The sequence below is a fragment of the Carcharhinus amblyrhynchos genome, unplaced genomic scaffold, assembly GCF_965287045.1.
Source record: "Carcharhinus amblyrhynchos unplaced genomic scaffold, sCarAmb.v2.hapA scaffold_38, whole genome shotgun sequence".
Lineage (NCBI taxonomy): Eukaryota > Metazoa > Chordata > Chondrichthyes > Carcharhiniformes > Carcharhinidae > Carcharhinus > Carcharhinus amblyrhynchos.
The window spans coordinates 10,159,560-10,177,444 of record NW_027649779.1 but is presented as its reverse complement, the minus strand read 5'-3'; the positions used below and the strand labels follow the sequence as shown (position 1 = coordinate 10,177,444).

The window sequence follows — 17,885 nt, the reverse complement described above, 5'->3', positions numbered from 1 at the left end:
AAAATCCTGGTTGAGTTGCTGATGTATAAAATCTCTTTCCGTCACCTTCCTCTCTGACCTCTCCCTCTTCATGCATAAAAGCTGGATTCTTGTTGTGGGCTCTGAAGGGGTGAAGGGTTCCTTTCCCTCAGTGCACTGGTGAACAGTTTGAAGCTTTATGACAATCCAGCAGTTTTCATATCCCTTTTCTGATTCCCAATCCCACAATTTATCAGATTCATTCAGCTCAATTTCACATCTTGCCTTTGTGTATTTATGGCTTGTCTCTCATGTTTCCTCCTTTGTGTTTTTACATCATTTTTCAAGGGATTAGAAGGTGAGGAATTACAGACAATTGTAAATCAAGGATCACATCAAAATCTTACAGAGTGCCTCGATTCGTCAGGATCTAAATAATCATCGGCCTTTGAACATGGAAGAGAAAAGTACCGTTCACAGTGGGGACAAACCGTACATGTGTTCTGTGTGTGGACAAGACTTCAAACGATCGTCTGGCCTGTCAAGACACAAGCGCAGTCACAACATGTTCACTTTGACATGAGACCATTCACGTGTTCTCACTGCGGGACTGGCTTCAGGCGATCAGGCGACCTCACTGTACACCAGCGAATTCACACTGGGGAGAGACTGTTCACCTGCTCTGTGTGCGGGAAGGAATTCACTTGTTTATCCTTTCTCACTTCACACCAACTTGTTCACACAAATGAGAGACCATTCACATGTTCTGACTGTGAGAAGAGCTTTAAAATAAGAAAACTTCTACTCACACACCAGGGAAATCACTCTGAGGAGAGACCGTTCACCTGCACTGAGTGTGGGAAAGGATTCACCCGGTCATCCATTCTGCTGAGACATTAACAAGTTCACAGTGAGGAGAAACCAGTCACTTGTTCAATGTGTGTAAAGAGATTCACCCAGTCACACAACTTGGTGAGACACCAGCGAATTCACCAGTGATCACAGGGGTGTGATTCTGCTGTTATTGCTGCTGCATCCCAACTGAATTATGTTTATAGATAGTTGGAGTTTTTCTGATGTAAATCAACCCTGTTGGACTTGGAGAATGCCCCACGGCATCTCTCATTCATGTGTCAATAAATTTTCACACCTGCATATCTTATTTGAAATTTAAATCACTCAGAAACTGTATTGAACAATAAACAGATCACATCCAATCCACCCCTGTGTGAATGTGCTGATGTATCAGCAGGCTGATGACTAAAGTCTGTTTCGTAACTTCAGGATAAAGATTTGGAAGCTCTGAATGTTGGTAATCTCATCTGTAGGCTGGAGCTATTTGATAGGCGGGATGTTCATAGCTGTAAACTTGTCAGGTGTTGAAAGAATTACTATTGGAGTAAACCCACCTATTTATAACCTCAGACTCTGTTCCCTGTTGTATTTAATAAGTAACACAGTGGAATAGTGGGGTAAATATGAGGGCCTGGGTAAGATGCTCTGTTGGAGAGTTGGTGTAGAGTTGATGGGCCCTGTACCCTCACACATTTACCCTGCTAATCCCCCTAACCTACATTTCTTTGGCTGCTAAGGGACAATTTAACACAGCCAATCTTCTTAACTTGCACATCTTTAGACTGTAGCAGGAAACTGGAGCAAACTCACACAGACATGGGGAGAACAAGCAAACTCCACACACAAACCCAAGGTTGGAACCATACCCAGGTCCCTAGCACCGTCAGGCAGCAGTGCTCACCACTGTTCCATCGTGCAGCCCTTCAACTGCTGCTGAATCCCACGTCCACACGTTACCGCCAGACTTGATAAGTCCAACACATTCTTGATTGGGCTCCCACGTTCTGCCAATTTGAGGTAATCCAAAATATCCCATGTCTTGCAGACCGTTCCTTCATCTCCACAACCCTCTCTTCGAATTCTGGAACCTTGTGCAACCCCTTTGCAATTGCTGCAGCATTGTTGGCGTGTGAGCTAATGTATGGTTCAGAATAACACCAAAAGTGTGAGTTCAATTCCCATTTCAGCTGAGGTCGGTGTTGGAGCTGCCTCCTCACCCTGCCCAAATGTGCATACTAATGGCAGCCTTCCACTGACAAAAACTGCCAGGAAAACACATCAGTAGACAACGCTGGATGACACATCAGCAGACAAGGAGCCAAGAACTTGCCGAAGGGATAAGTTCTGAACTACTGGCTATGTGGTGGGTCATTGCTTATTTAATCACTTTTATAAACTGGAATTTTCTTTGTAAACCTCAGCTTGAAAGAATAAAGCAAATAAATTGGAATATTAACTAACTATTGACATCTTGAACCAATGGTCTTCACTTTCCCCACCCTGATGTGGTACTGAAGCTTCTTAGGTTTGAAGAAGAAACTTAACCTTAGGGCACTGGATGCTATGGTGGTACAGTGGTTAGCATTGCTGCCTCACAGCGCCAGAGACATGGGTTCAATCCCTGGCTTGGGTCATTGTCTGTGTCTGCACATTCTCCCTGTGTCTGCGTGTGTTTCCTCTGGGTGCTTTGGTTTCCTCCTGCAGTCCAAAAGATGTGCTGGTCAGGTACAGTAGTCATGCTAAATTTTCCCGGTGTACTCAAACAAGTATGGCGATTAGGGGATTTTCACAGTAACTTCATTACAGTGTGAATGTCAGCCGACTTGTGACTCATAAATAAACTTTCCTGTTGTCCTCAGTATCTGTGACCTGGCAGGATGGCAAGAATGGCCCAGGGCTCCAGTGAGTGGCACTGGACAGGCCGGAGTGGCCAAGTGGGAGGAGCAGCAGTTGGGAGGCTTACAGCGACCCCTGGTGGCCTGGAGGGGAAACAGCAGCAGCACAGCCTGCACTAAAGCTTCCCCAGTTCGGCTGCTCAGGGACACTGGGAACCTCTTCAAATGTAAACTTCAGCTTCTCGTATTAACCCCCATTCGTCCCTCTCTCCGTCCATCCATCTCACTCTCCCTTCCTCTCACCATCCATCCCTCTCTCCCTCCTCCCATCCCTCCCTACAACAAGAATCATTCACTCAGCGCAGCAGTTTCACCCTCATTCCAGCCTTTATTACATCCACTCAGCTTCCAGATACTTTACACCATTAGATATTACAATTCAAACTTTATAATCTCTCCAGTTTAATATTTATTCAATCATAGACAGCAGACAAATCATCAATTCCATTCCCGCCAGGAGCTATGATTTACCATTTACATAGATGATCTGGAGGAGGGAACCGAGTGTATGGTGTCGAAATTTGCTGATGACACCAAGATTGGGGGAAAGGCAAATTGTGCGGAGGGTGTGGAGAGTCTGCAGAAGGATCTAGATAGGCTGGGCGAATGGGCCAGGAAATGGCAAATGGAATTTAATGTTGGCAAGTGTGAGGTGGTCCACTTTGGTAGGAATAATGGTAGGAAGGATTATTACTTACGTGGCGAAAAACTGCAGCAGGTGACGGTGCAGAGGGACCTCGGGGTCCTTGTGCATGAGTCGCAAAAACCCAGCTTGCAGGTGCAGCAGGTGGTCAGGAAGGCGAATGGGATGCTGGCCTTCATAGCGAGGGGGATTGAATATAAAAGTAGGGAGGTCTTGCTGCAGCTGTATAGGGCATTGGTGAGGCCACAGCTGGAGTACTGTGTGCAGTTTTGGGCGCCGCACCTGCGCAAGGATATTTTGGCCCTGGAGGGAGTGCAGAGGAGGTTTACTAGGCTGATACCGGAGTTGAGGGGATTGAGCTATGAGGAGAGGCTGAATAAACTAGGCTTGTACTCGTTAGAGTTTAGAAGAATGAGGGGAGATCTCATTGAGACGTATAAGATGATGAATGGGATGGATAGGATAGAGGTGGAGAGACTCTTCCCGCTCAAAAAAGACAGTAGGACTAGGGGGCACAGCCTCAAGATAAAGGGGAGGCGGTTTAGAACGGAGTTGAGGAGGAACTTCTTCACTCAAAGGGTGGTGAATCTCTGGAATTCTCTGCCCGTTGAAGTGGTGGAGGCTGCCTCGCTAAATATTTTTAAGAAGCGGGTTGATGGGTTCTTGATAAGAGAGGGGATTAAGGGTTATGGGGAGAGGGCGGGAAAGTGGAACTGAGCCACAACAGATCAGCCATGATCTTATTGAATGGCGGGGCAGGCTCGAAGGGCTAGATGGCCTACTCCTGCTCCTATTTCTTATGTTCTTATGTTCTTATATATTGATATGTTTTCCCTTTTCACAATAAAATCCACACACCCAGCTTCAGATCTGCTTCTGTTATTATTTTAGTGCCCAGCAGATTATTTGGACTGAAATTGATATCGATCCTTTGTGGGCTCAGTTTGTCTCTGTGTTTGTGAGAGTGTCTGAGATAGTGTATGTGTGCGAGTTAGTGTGAGATTATAGAAACTAGAGGAGGCCATTCAGCCCTTTGAGCCTGCTCCACCATTCATTTTGATCATCGCTGATCATCAAATTCAATATCCCGATCCCCCCCTCTCCCATATCCCTCGATCCCTTTAGCACCAAGAGCTATATCTAATTTCTTCTTGAAATCATATGTGTGTGTCTGCCTTTTGTTGAGTGTGTTTGTATGTCTGTGAATGTGCTTGTGTCATGGTGTGGAGATACCAGCATTGGACTGGGTTAAACACAGTAAGAAGTCTCAGAACACCAGGTTAAAGTCCAACCAGTTTATTTGATAGTAAACCCATAAGCTTTCAGGGTTTGCCCCTTCGTCAGGTGAGTGAAGAGTTCTGGTCTCAAACAGAGCATATAAAAGGCACACACAGTTTACAGAATACTGATTAGAATGCGAGTCTTTACAACAAACCTGCTATTCAAGTCTTAAAGATGCAGACAATGTGAGTGGAAATAGCATCAGGCACAGGCAGAAGAGTCTAGACAGGACAGTTAATGAGATTTTACAAGTTCAGGCAAGTCATGGGGGTTACAGATAGTGCGACATGAACCTAAGATCCCTTTTGGGGCCATCCTCATGTGTGTGGACTTGGCTATCAGTCTCTGCTCAGCAACTCTGCGCTGTCGTGTGTCGTGAAAGCCAAGTTTACTGTCAAATAAATCGGACTTAAACCTGGTGTTGTCAGACTTGTGTGTTCTCCGCAGCAGAAGCGGGTTCCATTCCATGTTATAGAGCAGAAATCCAGGAGAACTGGATTAATTGTTGGATTATACAGTGATATGTTACACAGCAGGAATCCAGGAGAACTGGATTACTTGTTGGATTATACAGTGATATGTTACAGAGCAGGAATCCAGGAGAACTGGATTACTTGTTGGATTATACAGTGATATGTTACAGAGCCGAAATCCAGGAGAACTGGATTAATTGTTGGATTATACAGTGACATATTACCGAGCAGGAATCCAGGAGAACTGGATTAATTGTTGGATTATCCAGTGATATATTACAGAGCAGAAATCCAGGAGAACTGGATTACTTGTTGGATTACACAGTGATATGTTACAGAGCAGGAATCCAGGAGAACTGGATTACTTGTTGGATTACACAGTGATATGTTACAGAGCAGAAATGCAGGAGAACTGGATTTATTGTTGGATTACACAGAGACATGTTACAGAGCAGGAATCCAGGAGAACTGGATTAATTGTTGGATTACACAGTGATATATTACAGAGCAGAAATTCAGGAGAACTGGTTTAATTGTTGGATTACACAGTGATATGTTACAGAGCAGTAATCCAGGAGAACTGGATTAATTGTTGGATTACACAGTGATATATTACAGAGCAGGAATCCAGGAGAACTGGATTAATTGTTGGATTACACAGTGATATGTTACAGAGCAGGAATCCAGGAGAACTGGATTAATTGTTGGATTACACAGTGATATGTTACAGAGCAGTAATCCAGGAGAACTGGATTAATTGTTGGATTACACAGTGATATATTACAGAGCAGGAATCCAGGAGAACTGGATTAATTGTTGGATTACACAGTGATATATTACAGAGCAGTAATCCAGGAGAACTGGATTAATTGTTGGATTACACAGTGATATATTACAGAGCAGGAATCCAGGAGAACTGGATTAATTGTTGAATTACACAGTGATATGTTACAGATGTGTGTGTGTCCCTGGGCACAGTTCCCAGAGAGTTTAAAATCCGGCTTCTGTCTCTCTTCAAAGCTGCTGGTTTGCAGCATTTATGAGACAGAAACTTCACTCTCATTCTCTCCCTCCCCTCCCCCAGCCAGTGCTTCTGTTCTTAAAAAAATGTCTGAGTGTTTTTTTTGCAGTTCTGATTTCTGGTGAGTCATTGAACATTAAGCACAAGGCAGACACATGTAAACACCCAGACAGACAACAACAGACAGATTGCATTGTAAATGCAACAACAAAGAACTTTGCAAGACATTTCTTCAGGCAACTTAAGAAGAAGGGAGCTTTGCAAGAACCAGCAAAGGGTGCAAACCTGTAGCCGATGGAGTCTTGGATGAACAAGTTGTATGATCTACATTTAGACCGGCCTCTGTCTCTCTCAGCCTGGCAATACAGGGCTGCGAGTTAATTTGACCCATTTTTCTCTCAGCTCCAGGTGCTGGTAATGTGAAGCTGGGATGGGGGCGGGAGGGGGCTGGGGGAGAGAGACAGCGAGCGAGCCTTGGGATAAACCATTTGCCTGGTGCTCACTAACCCACACAACACCCCCCACACACTCAGAGACAGGTTGGTTTTGGACTGGGCCATACTTGGAGGAGGTGTGTCCAGGTGAGGTGTAGGAGATGTGGTTGGATGGGGTTTGATTGGGGAGGTGTGGACAGTTTGTGTGTGACTCAGTGAGGATATAAAAAGGCAGGGTATGCATTGTTTTCTCTCTCTCTACACGTGGGTTGGTAGCAGGTAAACTCTGTGAGTGAGTCATGGAGTTCCAGCTCTGATATTTTAACCGCCCTCCCCTTTACCCAGCACAAAGCCCCTGGCCCAGGATCTGTCTCCCCCACCATGGGAGAGGGGATGGAAGGAGTTGGAGAGATCACCGAGGGGAAAACATGAGCGATGGTGAGTATGAACCTCTTCACTTTGTGTCTGCACCCCTTTCCCGCCCCAGCCCTGCTTTTCTCTGTTTGCAGCCTCCTCTCAATCTTTCTTTCTCTATCTGCTCTCTATTTTTCTGTCGCTCTCTAGCTATCTTTTTGCTTTCTCTCGCTATCTTTTTTTTCCCTGGACACTTTTTTTCTCCCCCCGGACTTTTTTTCCCTGCCCTGCTCTCTTTTCCACCCCCTCCCCCCACTAGATCCCTAAGCACACTCCCCTCCTCCCAGTCCCTCTATTCCCACTTCCCTTGTGAATCCCAGTGGTTCCCTCAGCCCCTTCCCCCACCAAATCCCTCAAAGCCTATCCTTCTCCTATCCTGAATCCCTCTCTATTCCCTCACCGGTGCCCTGTCTCATCTGCCCACCTTCAATCTGACTCTAAGCCCACCCCCCCCACAAATCTCTCAGAACCCACTGCCAAAGCCCTCTAAGCCCCTCTGAATCCCCCAAGGTCCCGTCCCAATTCCTTAACCACCCCTTAAAGACGCCCTATGACTCCCCCACCTCCAGTCCCTCCTAAGCCCCCAAACTCAAATCCCTCAAGTCCTCCCCAGCTCCAAATCTGAGTCACCTCTCCCCTCGAATCCTTTGATGTGCCCCCAATTCTAACCCTGAAGCAATCCCCACCCCCCAAGTCCCTCTCTGAATCCCCCTTCTCAAACTGCTAAAAATCCCATCCGGCCTCAATCCCTTTCCCTCCACCCTGACATTCACCCTCCTGCGCTAACTCTCTCTCTCCCACCCAGACATGCTCTCAGTTCTAAGCCCCTGAGATTCCTCTGGAATCCCCTTGAATATCTCCCTGGATTGGCCCCCCTCACCACATCCCTCTGCCCCCATATCCTGCTCCTTCTCAAATCCCACCCCCTTTGATCACTGAGCCCCAAACCATTTAATTCCCTCCCCCCCCACTGCTGAATCCTCTTAAATCCACCCCCCATCCCTCCTGTATCCGTCAGACCCTGAGAAAACCCCCCCTCTGTCTCCCTTTCCTGAATCCTCTCAATTCTCCCTGATTCCCACCCTCTCAGTGCCCACTGCTGAATCTCTAAATCCATGAGACCCTCCCTTAAATCTCCCTGAATCCCTCGAATTCCCCACCACAATCCCTCTGAGTCTCTCCCCACATCCCTCTCCACTCTCCTCTTTAATCCCTCTCAATTTCCCCCTCCCACTCCAGCTGAATCTATCGTCATCTCCGCAATCCCTCTAAATCTCCCAGCCACTGAATCCATTCCTCTCAGTGCCATACCCCCCAACTGTGCAAACCCTCTTCAATCCCCCTCCAAATCCCTCTCAGTCCTGTACCACCCCACAGCCCAAACCCTCTTCAATCCCCTCAGTGCCCAATCCCTCAAAGTGTCCTGCTGAATATCCCTCTAAGTTTCTCCCCTCCCTCCAGCAAACCCCCACTCCCTCCCTGTGAACAGCCCCTAGACAGAATCCCCCTCCCCCTCCCCCTCCCCACACATCAATCCCCCTCCACTCCCCCTGTAAACAGCTCCTGGTTGAGTTGAATGTGGAAACTCTGCCCATTTAAAATGCTGGAATGATGAATTGCCCTGACACTGTTATAATATCCCCGTCCCCTCTCCTCCATTGCCCCCTTTCTGTAATAACCTCTGACTCTGGGCAGCCTGTGTTATAATATTCCCCCCTCTTGTACAACAGACCCCACACCCCTCCCCTCTATCTAATTACCTGTGTATTACAAACTCCCCCTTTCAGTAGTTTTTTTTTGCCATTCCCCTCACTGTGTTCCTGGGCCCTCGCTGCTTGAAAACAGTGAACCTCTGATCTGGCCTGTCACGAGAGAGAGAAGCAGAGAGATGGAGATCGGGAGGATGCTGCTGTAATTCAGACAGAATGATTCACAGACAGAGAGAGGTAAGAGACAGATATGGAGATGGGGAGAATGTCCACAGCAGCAATGATTCAGAGGGTGGGAATCAGGGAGAGGTCGAGAGAGGGAAGCAGATAGCTAGAGACAGAAAGAAGCAGTTAAAATTTTACTTGTTAGTCACAAGTAGGCTCACATTAACATTTCAGTGAAGTTACTGTGAAAAGATATAGGGATGGAGACAGGATGTTACTGTAATTCAGACAGAATGAGTCAAAGGGCAACAGAGATAGATAGAAAGGGACAGAGAGATGGAGAAGGGGCTGCTGTGATTGAGATAAAATGACCCACGGAGAGGGAGAGATGAGCAGAGAGGCTGAGATACAAAGCGAGATGTGGAGATGAATAGAAAGGGGAGCTTTGGGAAGACAGACTGATGAAGTTTCAGGAAGAGAAAGATAGAATGAGAGAAAAAGGGAAAGATGCTGCCATTGAGAGAGGCTGAGGTGGAAAGGATGGGGAGAGACAGGGATTGGAAAGATGTGGAGAAACAGTTCTGAGGATGGGGGAGTTACACAGACAGAGCTTCAGGGAGAGGGATTGGAATCTGTGGGATTACATTGGAGCAGGGATCACTCGGAATAACCCCCCCCTCCCCCTGACACACAGACCACTAACCCTCAGTGTAAAAGCCCCACCAGTCTATCTGTGTATAAAAATGAACGACAAAGACACAGGGATTTTTATTAATATTTTTCTCTCTGGTTATAGCTCTTGTCCGAGGATTCCTCACGGCAAAACTATTCGCTCTCTGCATCGTCAAAGTTTCCTAAAGTATTCTCCTTGGAAGAGAGAAAGAGAAAATGAAGTGAAATTTGGTTAAACACAAAACAAAAAAGCTGATTGTAAATAAAAGGCACAGCAAGATCCCAGGACTTGCTGACATTCACAATCTCACTGAGGGAGGGGTAGGGGGAACATTCATTTTCACATCCTCATTATTAAACCCCGACAAGATGGGAACATTTTCAAATGAAATGAACTTTCAAATGCCTCGTGACTGTCCCGATATTTAATTTATTAAAACATATCAAAGCATTCCGGGGGGGAGAGGCCTTTACTCCTGAGACAGGCCAGTGAATAAACACAGGAGCTTATTCCCACTTCTATCAGTCACCTGCAGCTCCCGCCCCCCCGCAGGAGGACACCCCCACCCCCAGAGCCTCTGTCTCTTTCCCCAACCCTCCTCCACCGAGCCCTGGGAAGAAACACAGAGCATGAGTGCACAGCAAGATCCCACATACACACAGTCTGAACAAGGCCAGATACAGAGTAATATTGTCAGGATTGGGGTCAAGTGAGTGGGAAATAAAGGAACCAGACACCTTCCTCTCTCTCCCTCTCCACACGAGACAGCCCCTCTCCCAGATCCTGTGCCTCTTCCCACCCCCTCACCGCAACCCCCCACAAACCTCACCTCTTGCTGTCTTCCTATTTTCCCCTCTCTCTCGCCAGACTTCTTCCCGTCTCTCTCTCTCTCTCTCCCCCCCTCCCTGTCTCTCTCTCTCTCTTCCCCCCACCGCCCCCCCCACCGTGTCTCTCGCCACCGTCTCTCTGTTCCACCCCCCTCCATCGAATATTGTTATGAAGTTGCATATAAAAATCTGGTGTTTGCCCAATGTAAGTATTGAAAAGAAATGCTGAGAAAATCAAAATAACCCACCCAGCATTGAGTCTTTCGAAAGCCTGTGTCTTTGGGATTTTAAACTGCAGAAAGCAGGCTGCAGAAGACAACTTTATAACATCTGTGTCCAAAGCAGCAGCCAGAATCCCAGCAGCAAAACAGGTTCTGAATTGGACCAATGATTTTAACACAAGCTCTCAAACACACACACAACCGATTACATTCAGATTGCAGTGTTGGTGACAGCCTCGAGCTACTCAAATTGCAGGAATACTGGGAGGGAATTCTAGGTGTTTAAACCCGGATGGGGGGTAATAACGGGGAGACAGGGACATTGCTACGTCTTTAGATTGAAGGAAGGAGAGTCTGATACTGAATCCTGCAGCAATATATAGAGCTTCATCACATCACCCTCTAAATAGAAACCAACTCAGAAAGTATTCCAGACTGAAACAGCAGCAGAAAGTTCACACTTCCAACAGACACCTGGTATTATATTATTTGAGGGTGACTCTATTCTGGAATGATTTATTTCATTATTCCCAAGTGAGTTTGGTCATTGGAACAGCATTCTATTGGGGAGTTTATTCAGTTTGTTCCTTGTTTTAATAAGGTTGTCACCCCCCCCCCCCCCCCCCCCCGCTAGTCTAAATGAAAGAGCTGTTAGTTGTTCCTGATAGAGAGAGTGTTAGATCCTGCTGTAATTCACCAATTCCTCCCACACTCCAAAGATGTGCAGGTTCAGTGGACTGGCCGTGTTAATTTGACCCCAGTGTCAGGGGGGATCAGCAGGTTAAAAGTGCAGGATTACGGGAATAAGGCCTGGGAGTGGGGGTGGGGGGTTGTGGTCAGTACAGACTAGATGGGCCGAATGGCCTCCTTCTGCACTGTAGGGATTCTATGTCTAAAACCAGTAACTTCCTACTATCTCACACACACTTAATTAAGATTACATGATGAGTTGTATCCTTTTGGCGGGTGGGGGGGGTTTCCAAAATTGTGCAGCGTTGTATCAATATTTATAATTCCCCAATCACATCCCCCCTCCCTTAATCAATGAATGAATGAGTCAAATTACAATGAATTCTGCACAGCAAGATCCCACTGGCAGTCCCACAATGGAGAAGGACACCCCCCCAAACTCTGTATCTCTTTCCCCCTGCTACTCCTGAGACCCTCACACCCTCCACTCCCTCTCTGTTTAGCTCTCCCTCCATTTCTCTATCTCTCTCCACCCCCTCCCCCTCGCCAACCCTTCTCCAACCCCCTCCTCAACCCTTCTCTCCTTCCCCCTCCCCAACCCTTCTCTCCGTCCCCCTCCCCAACCCTTCTCTCCTTCCCCCTCCCCAACCCTTCTCTCCGTCCCCCTCCCCAACCCTTCTCTCCTTCCCCCTCCCCAACCCTTCTCTCCTTCCCCTCCCCAACCCTTCTCTCCTTCCCCCTCCCCAACCCTTCTCTCCGTCCCCCTCCCCAACCCTTCTCTCCGTCCCCCTCCCCAACCCTTCTCTCCTTCCCCCTCCCCAACCCTTCTCTCCTTCCCCCTCCCCAACCCTTCTCTCCTTCCCCCTCCCCAACCCTTCTCTCCTCCCCCTCCCCAACCCTTCTCCTTCCCCCTCCCCAACCCTTCTCCATCCCCCTCCCCAACCCTTCTCTCCTCCCCCTCCCCAACCCTTCTCTCCGTCCCCCTCCCCAACCCTTCTCTCCGTCCCCCTCCCCAACCCTTCTCTCCGTCCCCCTCCCCAACCCTTCTCTCCTTCCCCCTCCCCAACCCTTCTCCATCCCCCTCCCCAACCCTTCTCTCCTCCCCCTCCCCAACCCTTCTCCATCCCCCTCCCCAACCCTTCTCTCCGTCCCCCTCCCCAACCCTTCTCTCCTTCCCCCTCCCCAACCCTTCTCTCCGTCCCCCTCCCCAACCCTTCTCTCCTTCCCCCTCCCCAACCCTTCTCTCCGTCCCCCTCCCCAACCCTTCTCTCCGTCCCCCTCCCCAACCCTTCTCTCCTTCCCCCTCCCCAACCCTTCTCTCCGTCCCCCTCCCCAACCCTTCTCTCCTTCCCCCTCCCCAACCCTTCTCTTCCCCCTCAGTGCTTTCTGTTTAAAGTTCCGCTCACGGTCACAGTGCGAGGAATAGGGAGCCGGACCCACCTGTGTACACAGCAAGATCCCACACACACACACACACAACCTGGTGAGGGCCAGGTTAAATAAATGTTGTGGGTGAGGACTGCAGGAGCGTGTGTGGGGAATGGGATCCACACCTCTCTCTCCCTCTCTTTCCAAATTAAATTGACAACAATTCACACTGGGGTTTTCTCCCACATTTTGTTGAAAGATGAAATATCGATAGGAGTGTCTGGGAGGGGTGCAAGGATCGGCAAAAACACTGGAGGGACAGAGAAATTCTATACCATCCCATCTCTCATCTATACCATCTCCCATCCAAATAGGGTTGCACAGCAGCACAGTGGTTAGCACTGCTGCTTCATAGCTCCAGGGTCCTGGGTTCAATTTCCGTGCTTGGGTCAAAGAACAACACAGCACAGGAAACAGACCCAACGAGCCCGTGCTGCCATTTTAACATTGTGAGTTCCCTCTTCCACCCATGACCCACGTCTATGCTTATGGCACTCCAGATTGAGGGAAGACTAATTTAGGGACAATTTGTTACACCAATCAACCTAAGAGCACATCTTTGGGGTGTGGGAGGAAACCGGAGAAAACCCACGCAAGCACGGGGAGAATGTGCAAACTCCCACAGACACCGGCCCAAATCCATGTATCTGCACAGCAAACAGCGATAGTCACTGAGCTGTCATCTTGCCCAGCATCTGGTCCAGTTTAAGCACACACTAACGACGTGAAGCACTAGGCCACTCTCGAAACATCCAAGAGCAGCCCTCGCACGACCCACCACATGTATGCCCCTCGCTGGACAACAAGGTGGACCGTCTGTGTGGAGTTTGCACATTCTCCTCGTGTCTGTGTGGGTTTCCTCTGGGTTCTCCGGTTTCCTCCCACGGTCCAAAGATGTGCGGGTTAGGTTGATTGGCTATGCTAAAAATTGCCCCTTAGTGTCCAGGGATGTGTAGGTTAGAGGGATTAGTGGGTATAATATGTAGGGATATGGGGGTAGGGCCTGGGTGGGATTGTGTTTGGTGCAGACTCGATGGGCCGAATGGCCTCTTTCTGCACTCTAGGATTCTATGATTCAAATAGAAATTCCTGGGAAAAGGGTGAGAGAGAGAGAAAAGAATCTGGAATCACACAGCACAGAAACAGGCCCTTTGGCCCACCAGCTCAATGCTGGCCCATCCAATCCCAATCTATACTCCTCCCATTCCCCAGCACTTGCTCCATAGTCTACGATGCCTCAGAGATTAAAGTGTTTGAATTTACCCAACCCCCTTTCCAGGCTTTTCCTTGAACCCACTCTGCGGTCCCTGAGCCTGATCTTGTTTCAAAATAAAAAGTGTGGTCGCTGTTGCAGTGCGGGGCAAAGGCCACAGGCCCAGTGTGTGCATAGCAAGATCCCACAGCAGCAGCAATGTGAACCTGAATCAGATGGGACACAGTCCTTCCCCCTCCCCACAGTGCTCCCACCCTTTCGCCTGCTATGAGACCCTTTCCTCACTCACTACTGTGTGTTTGTGTGTGTCTGCATCATCCCAAACCTCCAGAAAGGCTGGAACTCTCTTAAACTGAAGCCAAATTCTTTTGAAACAAAAATCCTGGTGGTGCACAGCAGGATCCCACGAGGTGCAATCAGCTGTGTTCAGTGTTTTTTTTAATTTGTGAAATGTTTATACAGAGAGAGGCTGAGACAGTGAAATCCCGCCACTGGGTCCCTCAGAATTAAACTGGAGACCCCGTCCCTCACTGAAGCCCCCCTCCCTCTAACAGCCTGTGTCTCTCCCCTGCATCTAACCCACACCTACAGCTGTTTCCATCCCTGCCTCTTTTCCTCTCTCCCTGTCTCTGTCTGTTTCTGCTGCAGAAGACACAGGGAGAGAGAGAGAGAAAAACAGACAGGGAGAGAAATTGGGAGAGAGAATGAGAGACAGACAGGGGGAGAAATCGGGAGAGAGAACGAGAGACAGACAGGGGGACAAATCGGGAGAGAGAATGAGAGACAGACGGGGGAGAAATCGGGAGAGAGAACGAGAGACAGACAGGGGGAGAAATCGGGAGAGAGAACGAGAGACAGACAGGGGGAGAAATCGGGAGAGAGAATGAGAGACAGAAGGGGGACAAATCGGGAGAGAGAACGAGACACAGACAGATATTTGATAATTAAATGTATATTGAGTGTCCTGTAATTTGGTGTCTGTTTTATACAGAGAGGTGAAGACAGTGACATTCTCTCCCTGGCACCCCGGCAAGCTCAAAGACACTCACAGACACAAACTGCTTTGTTAAGTTTCCCCAATCTCTGCAGCTTCCCGTGTGGCCCAGGGTTTGAACTGAAATTTAAAAAGCAGCACGGAGAGACTGCAGGATTTTGAGTTGAGTTTCTCCACCCACTCACCCTGTAAATATAAAATGGATTCTTTCTGTGCTGTAATGACTCTGAGTGCAAATGTATAGCAGAGCGACAGTGCCTCATTACAAGACGAGAAATAATAAATGTATTTTGTTACAGAACCATAAATAATATATCAGATCCACAATATAACAACACTCGGCATATCTCTGTCCTCTAATAATTTATTATTCTCTTAAATGTCAGCCATCCCCTAGGGAAACCAGCCCTTTAATTGTGAACATTAGGAAAGAGACCATCCTTTTGGCCAGACTAATAAATGTGTCAAGCTGAGGGAGCAAAGGATGTCAATGTCTTTGGGAAAGAGTCGTAATACAGAAGTCAGCCAATAAAGTTCAGACTAAAACTTCCTCCTCTGTGCAACATCTGGGAGGAAATCAATGTTTCCCCATTTCCATTTCTTTTCTCATTCTCGGGGAAATTGGGGACTTGCACCAACTGAAGGGAAAGAAAGTGAATCCAGTCTTACATTCGACACATTTTTAGTCCAGTCATATGTGCATAGATCTGTCTGGCAGCCTGCATGGAGATTTTCAGCTCTCTGTGTCCAGGACAGGAAGCAGTGAGCATGGATCTGTCAATCAGACTCAATCAGCACCTTCAGGAGAATTGGGAGGGTGAATATTAGATACAGCAGAGTGAGAATGGAGGGAGAATGTGTGGGATGGAGATTCACAGCTTTTGAGGAATGAGAGGAAAACATTTCCATAGAAACTAGAATTGTCTGTTCTGAATTTCGATCCTGTACTGACACTGATAACTTGTGTCAACTTGTTTTACAGGATATTGAAAGAGGAATCACAGGCTGAAATCTCAAATGTCAGGTCTAGATCTGGCAGAGTTATATTCCTTGGAACCTGAATATCATCAACCATTGAATCTGGAAGGAGATTTGAAAAGATTTTAAACATCACTGTGATTGGAAAAACTCCAACACACTGCCAAATTCAAGTGAGAGTGTTCCCGTGCACTGAGTGAAGAGCTTTAACCAGTTACACAGCCTGAATAAATATCACACCATTCACAGCAGGGAGAGACTGTTCTGTGTGTGGGTGAGTCTTCACCTGATTGTCCACCCAAGTGAGAGGCAGGGTCACCTGCACCATGGATAAACCATGGAAATGTGCGGACTGTGGAAAGAGATACAGTGTCCCCTCTCTGTTGGATACTCATCGGCGCAGCCACACTGGGGAGAGGCCATTCACCTGCTCTCAGTGTGGGAAGGGATTCATTCGGTTCCCCCACCTGCAGTCACACCAGCGAGTTCACACTGGGGAGAAGCCGTTCACCTGCTCTCAGTGTGGGGAGGGATTCAGTTGGTCATCCAGCCTGCAGGCACACCAGCGAGTTCACACTGGAGAGAGACCATTTACCTGCTCTCAGTGTGGGGAGGGATTCACTCGGTCATCCAACCTGCAGGCACACCAGCGAGTTCACACTGGGGAGAGGCCGTTCACCTGCTTTCAGTGTGGGAAGAGATTCACTTGGTCATCCAGCCTGCAGAGACACCAGCGAGTTCACACTGGAGAGAGACCATTTATCTGCTCTCAGTGTGGGAAGGGATTCAACCAGTTATCCAACTTGCAGAGACACCAGCGAGTTCACACTGGGGAGAGACTGTTCACTTGTTCTCATTGTGGGGAAGGATTCACTCAGTCATCCCACCTGCAGAGACACCAGCGAATTCACACTGGGGAGAGACCGTTCACCTGCTCTCAGTGTGGGAAGGGATTCAGAGTTTCATCCCAGCTGCTGAGACACCAACAGGTTCATGAGTGATTCCAGGGGTTGGATTCTGCTGTTACTGTTTCAGCTCTCAGTTACATCCAGGACTGCATTTTGTTCATTCTCATGGTTGGTGAATGGAGAGAGTCAGAGGGTTTCTTTCTGCTGGACTGGCAGGACTCATGACTTTGGATGGGTGGAAGGGGGGACTCACAATGTTGAAATGGTGGCGTGGGCTCGTTGGGCCAAAGGGCCTGTTTCCCGTGCTGTGTTGTTCTTTGTTCTTTTTTTGCCTCCAGTGGGCTGATGCTGTTTGAGTCTTGTTGTGAATACCTGGTTTTAAATTTCATAAGGATCAGAGTGACAGGGTGTTAGGAAGGTCAGGGATATTTAATCAGCATAAGAACATAAGAAATAGGAGCAGGAGTAGGCCATCCAGCCCTTCGAGCCTGCCCCGCCATTCAATAAGATCATGGCTGATCTGTCGCTGCTCAGTTCCACTTTCCCGCCCTCTCCCCATAACCCTTAATCCCCTCTCCTATCAAAAACCCATCAACCCGCGTCTTAAAAATATTTAGCGAGGCAGCCTCCACCACTTCAACGGGCAGAGAATTCCAGAGATTCACCACCCTTTGAGTGAAGAAGTTCCTCCTCAACTCCGTTTTAAACCACCCCCCTTTTATCTTGAGACTGTGCCCCCTAGTCCTACTGTCTTTTTTGAGCGGGAAGAGTCTCTCCACCTCTATCCTATCCATCCCATTCATCATCTTATACGTCTCAATGAGATCTCCTCTCATTCTTCTAAACTCTAACGAGTACAAGCCCAGTTTATTCAGCCTCTCCTCATAGCTCAACCCCCTCAACTCCGGTATCAGCCTAGTAAACCTCCTCTGCACTCCCTCCAAGGCCAAAATATCTTTGCGCAGGTGCGGCGCCCAAAACTGCACACAGTACTCCAGCTGCGGCCTCACCAGTGCCCTATACAGCTGCAGCAAGACTTCCCTACTTTTATATTCAATCCCCTTCGCTATGAAGGCCAGCATCCCATTCGCCTTCCTGACCACCT

The 17,885-nt window shown here is 48.2% G+C and overlaps 1 protein-coding gene across 1 annotated transcript; it reads left to right on the top strand.

Annotated features, from left to right (window-relative positions):
- The first annotated feature begins 16,129 nt into the window (after positions 1–16,129).
- LOC145362528 (uncharacterized) lies at positions 16,130–17,012 on the top strand. Its single transcript, XM_080218550.1, has one exon. The coding sequence runs from the start codon at positions 16,199–16,201 to the stop codon at positions 16,871–16,873; it is 675 nt and encodes a 224-aa protein (XP_080074676.1). The 5' UTR covers positions 16,130–16,198; the 3' UTR covers positions 16,874–17,012.
- Positions 17,013–17,885: the final 873 nt, after the last annotated feature.